General features: G+C 41.1%; 1 protein-coding gene across 2 annotated transcripts in view; it reads right to left on the bottom strand.

Moving 5' to 3' along the window:
* Nucleotides 1–14773, bottom strand: part of MEI1 (meiotic double-stranded break formation protein 1) — a 79122-nt gene that overhangs the window by 51551 nt on the left and 12798 nt on the right. For both annotated transcript variants that reach the window (XM_049626438.1, XM_049626439.1), the window contains exons 8-14: nt 10733–10847; nt 9814–9930; nt 8509–8608; nt 8265–8399; nt 2273–2387; nt 1154–1245; nt 165–306 (exon numbers count right to left, since the gene is read on the bottom strand). In XM_049626438.1, coding sequence (XP_049482395.1) covers nt 165–306; nt 1154–1245; nt 2273–2387; nt 8265–8399; nt 8509–8608; nt 9814–9930; nt 10733–10847 — 816 coding nt within the window. The remainder of the gene's footprint in view (nt 1–164; nt 307–1153; nt 1246–2272; nt 2388–8264; nt 8400–8508; nt 8609–9813; nt 9931–10732; nt 10848–14773) is intronic.

Genomic DNA, 14773 nt, shown 5'->3' with positions numbered 1-14773 from the left:
AAAAAAAAAAAAAAAAAAAGAAAAGGAAAACTGGCTGAGGAACAGTACTATTGAGACCCTCCGAAGGTCTGGTTGAGTACTCGCTGCCTTATGTCTCTCGGCTTGGCTCAACCTCACATTCTCCTCTACAAACTTCATGCTATGTGTGCCCCAGGAGAACCCACCATCACCATGGGGATACAAAGGGAGTCACAGGCACTGAGAAGAAATTCTGAGAAGGCCTCCAAAGTGTCTTCCTTCTCGGCTCCAGGAGCTGTGAATGGATTCTCGTGGGCTGAAGGCTCGCTCTGGAATTCCATAGCCAACCTAAGAAATCAATGTGTGAGCATATCCATACTACCTATACAACATAAAGGTTAGAAGCATCCTCTCAGAGGGACGCCTGAGCTCAGGGTCCAGGGAAAGTATCCCCATCAGCAGATCTGGAGAAAATTTAAGAGGACTCAATGAGGGAGGACCTGGTCCTTGGATGCCTCTCCAGTTTTATGCTCCCCACCCCCTCTCTCATAATACATGATTCTTCTACCTTATCACATGTACTTCCCTGAACATACCATGCTACTTGCTGTTTTATATCTCTTTCCCTTTATATATGCTGCTCTCTCTACCAGGAATGCCTTCCCCACATTGTGACAAGCTAATGAATTCCACATATATATATATGCAAAACTGCCTCTTCCCCAAGACACCGTGAGGTCCTCGTGGGCAGAGGGCAATCTGATTTATCTTTCTACTCCCACTGTCTAGCCACAGGCCTGACATAGAGTAGACATGACAAATTCTGTTAATATGAACTAAATTAGTCCAACCGGCATTCAGCAAACACCTATAGGGCTTCGTTATTTGGGAAGAAGAACAAAGCCAAATGAGACACATTCATGAGTCTCACGTACAAGGAGACTCATTGTATAGTAACAAAAACTTCACCAGGAGGGAATCTTTAGAAGTCTCCTACTCCTGCTCCTCTTCCTCAAATCACCTCTACACACCCCTCCACATACACACATCTCCAAACTCTGCCCCAGCCAAAGTCCTCTCACTATGCAGCAAAGCATCAGAAATCAAGTGTTGCTTCTAGAATTTCATCCTTCATCTGACTCTTTTCCACTCCCGCCCTCTATAATACTGCCTCAGACCACAGAGGGTCCCTCACCTGCAGGCATTTCTAAATCCCTCCAGAGTGCTCAGGAGGAACTTTCCCCTTCGCAGAATGGCCTTGTTCGAATCTCTACTGGAGGCATGGCCCTGAGGTGAGAAGGAGAGGTGGGCACTGTTAGTCAAGTACCTACTCTGTGTCTCAATCTGTGCTTAGAGGACTATAGACCTCTTCCTCTCACACCGGAGTCTGGCATTCCCACACACCTAACACTTTCCAGGGCATCTTGATTATATCCTCACAAATCTAGTCACCTAATAGCTCTTTTAAAAATGGTAGAAGAGGGAACATTAACCATCTGTCCCCCTGTGAACCACAGGACTGGCTCTTGTTCTATTTTATGTATACATATACACACACACACACACACACACATTCTATTATATATATATTATATTATATATATTTATATACGTATTATATATATATATAATAGAATATATGTTTATATATATATATATACACACACACACACACACACACACACACACACACACACACATAAGCTGTCACAGGCTGTTGGACATTAGTCTAACTGGCTATAATACCCATATCAGTTGCTGCAACACACATGAAACTCCCACCCCATCGCGTATGCAAAGCTTAGTTTTCAAAGTTAATTTTGAAAGACATAACCAGCATTCACATTAACTGTATCCTTTCTGCTATGTTCAGTCCATGAACCATTAAAAGCCAATAACTGCAATACATTGCATATCAGTCAGATTCTTTCTAAGATTCTAGTGAATCCACCCTTAAATAATTTTGGGAGCACGTTTACCATAACTGCTTGGATGATATAAAAGACAAAGTGGTATAGTGTAGTAGGTTTGGGTACAAATACCCTGGGATTTACTATCCAAATTCAGGTACTTGCTAATTTTGGGCCTTAGAGAAAAATTATTTAATCCTGTGGCTTCAGTTTCCAAATCTTTAAAAACGAGGATAGCAGTTATTAAGCTTTAAAGCTCTGCAGTGAGGAAAAAAAAATCTCATTATAGATATGAGTGCATGAGAAAAAGGTACAAAGAGTCAAAAAAAGGTAAGGCAATTATCTTCTTAAAACACATTATAGCATGATCTTCAGAAGGAACAAGCTGCATGCAGTGTACTGACCAGGGGCCTCCTGTTCAGTGGAGTCTGGGAAAAATCTGCACACCGGTTCAGCATGGCTTCAAGCAAGGCCCGCAGTTCCCTATACTGCACAGGGAGAGCACTCTGGTGGTCCTTCCTGCAGCCAGAGAGACAAAGGCAGGCTTAGGGTAAGGTAAAGGTAGTCCAAGATACCCTCAGGTTCTCAGGCAAGGGGGCGGGGGGCAGTGTGATGGGTCCAGGATTTGACCTGATAAAAATACTTGTTCCAACACTTGTCTAGCTGCATGACTTTGTGCAGATTCCTCATCCTCCCTAACCCTCAGTTTTCTCATCTATTAAATGAGAGATCATAGTACTTTCCTCATAAAATTATTTTAAGGATCAAATTAGATAAAACACTTAGAATGATGCTTAATAGATAGTAAGCCCTTATAAATGGCAGCTATGACTATTATTGTTGTTATTAAGTAGACAGGGTTTTCTCACAGAGAAGAACCTCCTGGTGAAGAAGTACTATCTAGAACTGAAGGCGCATCAAGAGATGTATATGGCCACTGTCCTCAACTTAGTGATAAGCTCTCTTGGAGAAGAGAGATCAAATTTGCTCTGTTACCTTGATAAGGAAAACCACAATCAACAGGTAAATGTTATCAGGACTCAGACTTTATTTCAGAATAGGGAAGAACGTTCTAAGAGTCAAACTCTATAGAGGTAAAGGGGAAAATCTAGGAGGAGTGACTCCCCATTCTTAGAAACTATAAGCAAAAACTAGAAACTACTTTTGGAGATTCAATCATTGTGAGTATGGGATAAATATAGAAAGTAACACTTAGGGTCCATTTGAACCTTCATATTCCATAGATTCAGGAAGGCAAGAGTCATTGACTAGTCTAATTGTAAGCTCCAAGAGGCCAGAGTCCAGCTACCTAAACAGAGCTAGATGCATTATAAACTGATGATAAATTTTTAAAAAGATGTTAAATGAATGAATGACTACTTGACAGGGTATAAGGTAGCTGGATTTGTTGCCTAGGGATGCTGTAACAAATTGCCACGAACTACATGGCTTAAAACAACAGAAACTTGTGCTCTCATAGTTCTGGGGACTAGAAGGCCGAAATCAAGGCGTCGGTTCCCTCTAAGGGCTCCAGGGAAGAATCCTGCCTTGCCCCCTCAGCTGCTGATGGTTGCCAGCAATCTTTGTCATCCTTTGGCTCACAGCCGAAGTTACATTTCTATGTCTTCTTCATATGGGTACCTTCCCTCTGTGTGTGACTGTTACTATATGTCCGAATCTCCCTCTCCTTATAAGGGCACCAGTCTTTGGATTTAGGAGCCCGTACTGTGTGACCTCATTTTAATTCAATCAAAGGCCCTATTCCCAAATAAGGTCACATTCAGAGGTTATGGGTGAGCATGAATTTTAGAGGGGTGCTATTCAAACCAGCACGGTAACTCAGGAGAAACCTATGTTAACCTTCAGCCGTGGCCCTTTTTTGAACACTAACAGTTATCTGTTGGGCCTTCTAACAGGCACTCAGTTCACTGCATACAGTTAAGGCTTGATTTCCCTTTTTTTCTTCACTTCTAGGAGCTCTAAGCTTCTACCCTACACTGATTGTCAATCCCTAGTTCCACCATCTTTAAATTCTTTTCAGCAATTCTCCCTCCTCATTCCTCCTTCCAGTTGTGCTTCCCAGAGACCCACTGAACCACACTCTCCCTCAGAGGGAACACCTCAGTAAACCTTCTAGGAAACTAACATGAAAAGTAAAATCATCTTAGGATTAATAACCGCCTCCTCCCTAGCACTCTCCACAGTTCTGACCTACTCAGCTTTCCCAGCTTCTTCACGCACTACTCCCTTCACACAACCTGCTAGCTAGACTAGCTACTGTACCCTAAGTAATCCCTATACTTCCCCACCCACATGGTCCTTCCACAAATCTAAATTTCTCTCATCATCCACCTCCTGCCTGAAAGGAGCTACCAGTCCCCTATAACACTAGCCTCCTGGGAGACCTCCAGTTCTGCATGAACACCTCTAATTGACACTGCTCTTATTCTGTACCTTTGTTACTCGATTGGTTTCTCATCTCACCCTCACTGAGATTCATGCCCCAGATTTAGAGATTCAAATCCAGGAAAGGACAAAGGGGGAAAAGAGACAGACTGAAGTCATTGTAATATAAATGTTATTTTTTGCTTCCATTTTTAGAACCAACCTAGAGTCAAATCACAAAGACTTCAATATAGTCACAAAGAGACTATAAATATTAACCTTTACCATGTAAAATTAAAGGTACAGCTGGCTGACATTGAGAAGTAGAAGGTAGAGAGGAGAGGAGAAAGGAAAAGTTGTATGCTAATATACTCGGCTAACCAAGTGGGGAGTCAAGAGAAAGCTCTTCAAGTTGAGGGAACAAGAAATACAAGTTTTAAGTATACTATTTAAAGGTTTGAAAACATAAAATATTATGTTGGCAAAAATGCCAAGGAAATGTAGAGAAGACAAAATAACATGAACTAAATCTTGGTCTTTCTTACTGGTGATTCAATGAATAATGTCCTAAATTGACAAAGTAGCACCATTATAAGCATATTGTTTAGATGTAGGGAGATAATCACCAGAATTAAAACCAAAATGAATTAAAGTTAGTTTCCTTTAGGAAGTGGGGACAGGAGACTGTTCTTTTCCATTATATACCTGTATATTTTATTTTTTACTATTTGAATATATTACTTTGTTACAGTTTTAGAAGGGAAAACATGGAAACAGAATTTATTCAAGTTTCCTCCATTACTTTTTTTTCAAGATATCCAGCATCTTTCTAAGTTATAATTTCCATCCTGACCCTAAGATCTCTTAGTCTTACCATCTATTTTGACATCCTTCATTTATACACTATCTTCCAGAAATGAGGCTTATAGTAGTAAAAGAACTGACATGGTCCCTGATCTTTTGGAGATTATTATTATAATGAGGAGAGACACAAAACAAAAGAATAAACAAGAACATCAAGTGTTTGATAGGCGCTATATAACAGCCTAATGGATTAGTTAGGGAAGGATGCTCTGAATGCGACCTGAATGATAATGGGAAGAAGCCACTCATGCAAAGATTTTAGGGAAGAACATTTTAGGCAAAAATAACAATTAGTAGAAAGGAAGTAGGAGAAAAATCTTGACTAAAGGTTTTAAAAAATTACATCCATGAAATAAATAGAATAAAATGCTATGTAAAGACATGCAGATGGGGTGTCTGGCTGGCTCAGTGGAGTATGCGATTCTTGATCTCAGGGTCATGAGTTCAAACCCCACATTGGGCATAGAGCTTACTTAAAAAAAAATTAAGGGGTACCTGGGTGGCTCAGTTGGTTAAGCATCTGATCTTGATTTCAGCTCAGATCATGACCTCATGGTTTGTGGGTCCAAACACCACATCAGGCTCTGTGCTGACAGCACAAAGTCTGCTTGGGATTCTCTCTCTCTTCCTCTCTCTCTGACCCTCCCCCACTCATGTGCTCTCTTTCTCTCAAAATAAATAAATAAACATTTTTAAAATTTAAAAAAATGCAGAGAATTGGAAAGAACTCTTCCAAATTAAATATGAAAGCAGAAATAAAACACACAAATGAAGGGCTGAAAGATAAAGTCAACTGGGGCACCTGGGTGGCTCAGTCGGTTAAGTGTCTGACTTCAGCTCAGGTCATGATCTCACAGCTCGTGAGTTCGAGCCCTGCATCAGGCTCTGGGCTGACAGCTTAGAGCCTGGAGCCTGCTTCAGATTCTGTGTGTGCATCTCTCTCTGCTCCTCCCCCACTCACGCTTTCTCTCACTTTTTCAAAAATAAACATTAAAAAAAATTTCAAGAAACATAAAGTCAATAAAATTTCCCAGAAACTAGTGCATAATGAAAAAAAAAAAAAGAAAAGCTTTCAGAAAACAAAGAAAATTAAAGGACCCATCCAGAACGTTCAACATTGGAATGGCAGTTCCAGAAAGAGAGAACAGAGTAAATAACGTACTGGAAAGAAAAAATTCATGAAAATTTCCCTTGCACCAAAAACCATAAAATACCTAGGAATAAACCTAACCAAAGAGGTGAAAAATATATATACTAAAAACTATAGAAAGCTTATTAAAGAAATTGAAGATGACACACAAAAAAATGGAAAACATTCCATGCTCATGGATTGGAAGAACAAATATTGTTAAAATGTCAACACTACCCAAAGCAATCTACATATTCAATGCAATCCCTATCAAAATAACACCAGCATTCTTCACAGAGCTAGAAAAAACAACCCTAAAATTTGTATGGAACCAGAAAAGACCCCGAATAGCCAAAGCAATCTTGAAAAAGAAAACCAAAGCAGGAGGCATCACAATTCCAGACTTCAAGTTATATTACAAAGCTGTAATCATCAAGACAGTATGGTACTGGCACAAAAACAGACACATAGATCAATGGAACAGAATAGAGAACCCAGAAATCGACCCACAAACATATGGCCAACTACTCTTTGACAAAGCAGGAAAGAATATCCAAGGAAAAAAGCCTCTTCAGCAAATGGTGCTGGGAAACTGGACAGCAACATGCAAAAGAATGAACCTGGAACCACTTTCTAACACCATACACAAAATAAACTCAAGATGTATGAAAGACCTAAACGTAAGACAGGAAGCCATCAAAATCCTAGAGGACAGAACAGGCAACAACCTCTGACCTCGGCCACAGCAACTTCTTACTTGACATGTCTCCGGAGGCAAGGGAAACAAAAGCAAAAGTGAACTATTGGGACCTCATCAAGATAAAAAGCTTCTGCACAGCAAAGGAAACAATCAGCAAAACTAAAAGGCAACCGATGGAATGGGAGAAGATATTTGCAAATGACATATAAGATAAAGAACTTATCAAACTCAACACCCCAAAAAAAAAAAAAAAAACTAGTGAAATGGGCAAAAGACATGAATAGATACTTTTCCAAAGAAGACATCCAGAAGGCTAACAGACACATGAAAAAATGGTCAACATCATCCATCATCAGGGAAATACAAATCAAAACTACAATGAGATACCAACTCACACCTGTCAGAATGGTTAAAATTAACTCAGGCAACAACAGATGTTGGCGAGAATGCGGAGAAAGGGGAACCCTTTTGCACTGCTTGTGGGAATGCAAACTGGTGCAGCCACACTGGAAAAAAAGTATGGAGGTTCCTCAAAAAGTTAAAAATAGAACTATCCTACAACCCAGCAACTGCACTACTAGATAATTATTCAAAGGACACAAAAATGCTGATTCGAAGGGGCACATGCACCCCAATGTTTATAGCAGCACTATCAACAATAGCCAAAGTATGGAAAGAGCCCAAATGTCCATCAACTGATGAATGGATAAAAAAGATGTGGTATATATATTTAATGGAATATTACTCAGCGATGAAAAAAAAATGAAATCTTGCCATTTTCAACAACGTGGATGGAACTAGAGTGTATTATGCTAAGTGAAATAAGTCAGTCAGAAGAAGATAAATATCATACGATTTCACTCATATGTGGGATTTAAGATACATAATAGATGAATATATAGGAAGGGAAGTAAAAATAATATAAAAACAGAGAGGGAGACAAACCATAACAGACTCCTAAATACAGAGAACAAACTGAAGGTTGCTGGTAGGGTGTTAGGTGGGGGGAAGCACTAAAGGAATCAGGGGCATTAAGGGGGACATTGGTTGGGAAGAGCACTGGGTGTTAAATGTAAGTGATGAATCACTAAAGTCTATTCCTGGAAAAAAAAAAAAATATATATATATATGTATATATATATATATTTTATTGAAATAAATAAATAGGAAGGAAGGAAGGAAGGAAGGAAGGAAGGAAGGAAGGAAGGTTGATTGATTCCCTGACCCAAAGGACAAGTACCTCCCAGAAGCTTCCCTGACTTGACCTGGCCTGCGGGACACGCAGAGGTAGAAAGTTCAGCCCACCTGGGTCTCTCACCTCAGAAAGGCAGAAATGGCCTTCACTGCCTCAGCAGCCACTTCCAGCACAGGGCTATTTACTGCCTCTTGGAGGGCACGGCCAGCATCTCTACACATGGTTGAGCTTGTGAACAGTTTGATCTCCTCTGGCTGCCTAAGAAATGGTAAATGAGCAATGAGTAAGTGAATGCCTATCACTGACTCCACCTTCTTTCCTTCTCCAGTCTGGCTCCTACAGGTCAATTTCACATCACTTTGCTCACCGAGTGAGGATCTCAGCAAAAAGCAGCAGGCCCTCCTTATGTAGCTCTGTGTTGTTCATCCGCAGGCTTCCCTGTAGGCTCCTCACCACTGACTCAATCCCTATTTCAAAATGACATGGCAGAGGCCAAGGATCAGTAGTTGGTAGTTTCTTCAATGCCTGCCCAGGAGAAGTAAGAGGTTCTGGGTAGCATATTTTTGCTGGTGACCCCTCATGGAGAGGCCCTGACAAGGTTGAACTGATGGGATGGGACTGTGAGATCTTTGAGGGCAGGCCCTTATCTGATTCATCTCTGTCTCCCTGAAACCCAACACAAGCCATAGCACAGGCCCTGGTACTCGAGGTATTCAGTGAACGTCTACTGACCAAGTTGTGCCTTTTCTACTAGACACACTCCTATTCTTTCTCAAAAGTCAAGTCAGAGCTGTGGGCCTCAGGCAGAGCTGTGGGCCTCCACTGAGCTCCCATATCCCCTGTATTTTCCTCTAGCAGAGCCCTAATCAGCTTGTTTATATCTCTTTCCCCTTCCAGAGGACAGGGACCACATTATATGTATCCCTAAATCTCTGGGTCCTAGCCTGGTGCCTGGAAAAGAACAGGAACACAGAATATAAAATGAATGACTGAATGTGCCCTGCCTAAAAATTCAGACAGGATATAAAAAGTCCCAGACAAGGGGCGCCTGGTGGCTCAGTTGGTTAAGTGTCTAACTTCCGCTCAGGTCATAATTTCACATTTCACAGGTTCGAGTCCCAGGTCGGGCTCTGTGCTGACAGCTCAGAGCTTGGAGCCTGCTTCGGATTCTGTATCTCCCTCTCTCTCTGCCCCTCCCCAACTTGTTCTCTGTCTCTCTGTCTCTCAAAAATAAATACACATTAAAAAAAAAAAAAAAAAAAAAAAGTCCCTGACAAAGAAGGTATCACCAAGAAGGAAAAGGAAGGGACAGTTTCAAGAAAACTTGAAAGGCTGAATCAGCAAAACTTAGGGATTAATAACTAGATGGACAGAAAAGGACTGAATCCAAGGCTGAGTAAAGTTGTTCTTAAGGTACAATTGGAATTCATTCAGCAGCTAATAGGAGTGCCTTTTTCTCGCCAAACATAGATACTTCTGTCAATCCGTGAGGGGAACTGTCTGGATATCATTGCTTCCGTATGGAATCTGGTAATGAGTTTGGGCTAATAGAGATGACCAGACCCAGCCATCCCTCCAAGGTATAGGCTAGCCCCCCATCATTTTCACTACTACCCAACTTCAAAGTGCTGACCACCCTACCCAGAGCTCGTGGAGGACTCCCATCACTCACCATACACCGTGTGGCACTTGGAAAAGAAGAGGGGCTCTTCTGCCAGAAGTATCAAGCAGTTATAGCTGAACCAGACGAGCACTTCGCTGGAAGAGGAAAGGTGCTCAAAGAGGAACTCTGGCCGGAAGAGGGGAGAAAACAATGGATGACCGTTGCGTGATCACGATCCATTAACTAAAGCTAGGGCCATGGATTCGTTCAGCATCTCACACCTATTACTTCATCTCTTTACACACCCTCTCCATGAGACATGATCATGAATTCACAGATAACCCTGGAAAATAACCTCAGGGTTAGGATCTAACCTCATCTATTTAAAAGATGAGGTAACTGAGACCCAGAGAGAGGTACTGTTAGTGGTAGAGGTGGGACTGGAATTCAGGATGGGTAATAGCAGGATGCAGAGAAAAGTTTTTAAAGCCAGAGAGGCTTGATTTCATATCCCTTCTCTGTCAGTGACTAGCCTTATAAATTTACACCAGTCATTTCCCTTCTCTGATCCTCAATTTCCTTATCCATAAAACAGCAAAGATGAGAACCTGAATGTGGCAGCACTTACAGTGCACCTCAGGGCATATTTCCTGGTCATGACAAGCCCTCAAGAAACATTAGTTCCCTTTGCCTTCCTGTCCACAGGTCTTTCCACCACCTCACACTAGGTGCTTTTTCCTAGATGGTCAAATAAATGACAAAGATCAGTAACAAATTGCTCAAGGTCATCTAAGAGGTCCGTAGCAAGAGGATTCACTTTATGAGGCCTACTTCCTAGAGTCTGTCCTGTACAACTGAGCCTGCCACCAGCCCATCCCTCCAGAATGTATTATCAAAGAACCCCAATAGCACAGTTACCGCTGTGTGACTCAAGGGTCTCCAGTCAGAACCCCAGGGCCCTCAGAGGAGATTAGATGGAGCTCCCTACCTGGGATGTCGGCATGGATGAAGGCTGGGGCATGCTTCGCTGGAGAGTGGACCAGCACCGCAGTTATACAGTGGGCACTGGCCACCTGCAGAGTCTCATCTCTAGAGAGGAGAAGCTGGAGAAACAGGCAGCAAAAAGTGCTGCAGTCACACCACTGACAGGTAGAGGGTAGCAGCCTGAGTGCCACAGGGCAAGAGCCCAATTCCTCTCTGAATCCCTCCTGCACTAGATGGCATCAGGCACAAGGATGGTACTCAGGGAGAGCAATTCTAGATTATGGAAAGGAGTCTGCCTGAACAACAGTAGGTGAGAAACAGAACAAAAGAACACAATGGCACTCAAAGAACACTAAAACTGTCACCAGGAAGGGTTTGGGCCTTCATCAACAGAAGTACTTTCACAGCCCTCATCTGGTTTTGATGCTTGCAACAAGCCTGAAACATACCAGGGGAAAGTTCTACTATGAGCCTCACTCTACAGGGTGTGCTGAAAGGAACCAACATAGCAGGCCTGAGACTGTTATCCTTAGAAAGGCCTGTCTATAAGGTTGAACACTGACTGGGTTTGGGAAGTTGGATTTTAGGAGGGCTCCTACCACTCCCTGAACCGTTAATATTGACTCTCTGTGACTAAACTATTTGTACAAACAATGTAGTTTATGCTGAATACCTGCTTTTCCTCCTGGGAGTCTGTACAACTTTGGTTGTACTAGGCAGAGGATGCCTACATGATCAGTCTGCCCACAATAAAAATCTTGGGCACTGAGACTCTAATAAGCTTCTCTGCCAGGCAACAAATCACATGTGTTGCCACAGTTGATTGCTGAAGGAATAAAGTGCATCTTTGTCTGACTCCACTGAGAGAGGACTCTTAAAAGCTTGTGCCTGGTTGTCCCCCAGATTTCACACCACACAGCTTTTCTCTTTGCCAATTTTGCTTTGTATTCTTTCACTGTAATAAATAAGAGGCATGAGTATGACTATTTACTGAATCCTGTGAGCCCTCCTAGTGAATCATTGAACCTGGGGGTGGTCTTGGAGACTCTCAACACACAGAGGAAGGAATTAAAGCTCATGGAGGTTAAGTCACTTATTCCAGGCCACATAGCTAGTAAGTGGAAAAGGTAAGGCAGAAACTTATGTCAGCCACATCCAAATTTAGGCATCCTCCTACAACAGAGATGCCTCCTCCATCAAATTTTAGATCAGATTATTCCACTACTCAAAACATTTCAATGAATTTCCAAACTCCTACTGGACACCATAGCTATCAGAAGTCCTATAGCACTTTCAGAAATCAAGGAAAGGGTTAATTGCAACTACATATTTCTTTTAAGTTTTATTTATTAAGTAGTCTCTATACGCCACCTGGGGCTCAAACTCAAGACCCCGAGATCAAGATCACATGCTCCTCTAAGCCAGCCAGGTGCTCCCAGATTTTAAGTGTAGGAGAAACTGGAATTCTAGGGGAAAATGATGAGTAGAACATATATCATGAGCCACAAAGGAGGGTGTGCCTGGTTTTAGAGTTGCAAAGGAAAACGACCAAGTCACATTCATATCTGGTAGAGAGGCATCTGAGGACTGCAAGCTTAAACCCATCTCAGTTATGTCAGGCTTGAATATGGACACATGATCAGCCTTTCTATTAGTATGCAAAGGGGTTTCTATACAGCATTAATCTTATAGGAAATGACATGTATCTTAAAATGCTACTGATGTAAGGTAAACCATTATTTTATATACCACTAAGAGTAAAAGAGCTATTATTAAGCTATAACACAGCACTGATGGTAAAATGTCTCCCAATTTCAGAGCTGTTAAAATGTAAAAAAAAACAAAAAACAAAAAACAAAAAACTTATCTTAAAAAAAATGATATTCAGGAGCACCTGGGAGTTCCTAATGATATTAGGAGTTCAGTCAGTTAGGCGTCCAACTTCGGCTCAGGTCATGATCTCAAAGCTGACAGCTCAGAGCCTGGAGCCTGCTTCAGATTCTATGTGTGTGTGTGTGTGTGTGTGTCTCTCTCTGCCCCTTCCCCATTCATGCTCTCTCTCTCTCTCGCTCGCTCTCTCTCTCTCTCAAAGGTAAAAAACATTAAAAAATAAATAATTAAAAAAAAAAAGAAAAATGGTATTTAACTGCTAAGCAAAAACAACAATTCTTGGCTTAAAGTGCATGTTCCTTATTGTGTTGAGAAAGAAAACACTCCAAACCTATTTTTCATCATAAACAAAATTAATTATGAACATCTGTCTTTAAAAAGATCCTAATTATTTACCGTGACCCATCAGGACTAGCATGATTTTTCCTGTTTAATCTCTAGACTCATCTTAGGCTATCACTTCTTGGCCTTTTGGCTAAGATCAAGTGTAAATTCATCTTGGGCCACATCACATACCACCCACCATCCATCCCATTGGCCTCCATCTGCTCCTAGAACACATCGGGCATCTCTCTTCCTCTAGCCTTTATTTGCTGTTCCCTCTGCCTGACATACTTTTCTGCCCACTCTTCATATTACTAGCTTACTTACTTACTTAATTTACTTATTTTCAGCCTCATTGAGGTATAATTGATCACTGGCTGACTTTAAATCTTCAAGCATCAGCTCAAGTGTCAACCCTTCAGAGAGGCCCTGCCTACCACTCAACCTGTAGCTGGCCTTCCTCACTACTATCTCATCTCCTCTTTGTTTCCTTTATAGCAAAACTAGAATACTTTGCTTGTTCATTTGCTTGTTTATTATCTGCCTTCCCCAGGAGACCATGTAAAGGCAAGGAACTTGTCTGTTTACATACCATGATATTCCCAGTGCCTAACACAGTAACTAACACCTCATATTAGTGCTCAGTATATATTTGACTAAATGAATGGATCAACATTGCAACAGAAGAGACACAAACATTGACAATATATTCCTAGGGATCTGAATTAAGGGGGAATAAGTTGATTACCAGCCAAAATCAGGAAGGAATAGCATTAGACTCTGACAAATATGCCAGAACAGAGATAAAAGGATATATGTTGATCTTATCTTTATTTAAAATTTTGGTATTTTGTTCACTATGAATTAACTTTTTTTTTTTTTTTTGCATTAACTTTGATTTTTAAAAAAATATTGCAGGGGCACCTGGGTGGCTCAGTCAGTTGAGTATCCGACTTCAGCTCAGATCATGATCTCATGGTTTGTGAGTTTGAGCCCCATATCAGGCTTGTTGCTCTCAGTGCAGAGCCCGCTTCGGATCCTCTCTCTCCCTCTCTCTCTGCCCCTCCTCTGCTCATGCTCTCTCTCTCAAAAAAATAAATAAATATACATTAAAAAAAAAAAATATATATATATATATACATATATACATATATATACAGGGCACCTGGGTGGCTCAGTCAAGGTTAAACAACCAACTTCGGCTCAGGTCATGATCTCACCATTCGTGAGTTCTAGCCCCACTTTGGACTCTGTGCTGACAGCGAGGAGCCTGGAGCCTGCATTGAGTTCTGTGTCTCTCTCTGTGTCTGCCTCTCTCCCACTCAATGCTCTCTGTCTCTTCTCTCAAAAATGAAAAAACATTTAAAAAATTTTAATTATATATATATTTTAAAAAAATTTTTTTAATGTTTATTTATTATTGAGACAAAGAGAGAGACAGAGCATGAGCAGAGGAGGGGCAGAGAAAGAACAAGACACAGAATCCGAAGCAGGCTCCAGGCTCCAAGCTGTCAGCACAGAGCCTGATGCGGGGCTCAAACTCACAAACTGAGAGATCATGACCTGAGCCAAAGTCGGACACTCAACCGACTGAGCCACCCAGGCAACCCTAGATGGCTTTCAATAAAAATTAATGAATGGATAGCACACAAAGATGATCTGGTATACTAAGTTAAAAAAAAAAAACTAGTTATAAAATAATATTCATAGTATCAACTAATTTTGTTAAAAATAGATGGATAGAGAAAACATTTAATGATGGCTTTTTTTGAGTGTTGGGATGTATGATTTTTTTTTTATTTTTCATATTTTATAATTTTTACTTTTATCA

This window comes from Panthera uncia, chromosome B4 (assembly GCF_023721935.1).
Source record: "Panthera uncia isolate 11264 chromosome B4, Puncia_PCG_1.0, whole genome shotgun sequence".
In the NCBI taxonomy this organism is placed as follows: domain Eukaryota; kingdom Metazoa; phylum Chordata; class Mammalia; order Carnivora; family Felidae; genus Panthera; species Panthera uncia.
This window is presented reverse-complemented; position numbering and strand designations above follow the sequence as displayed.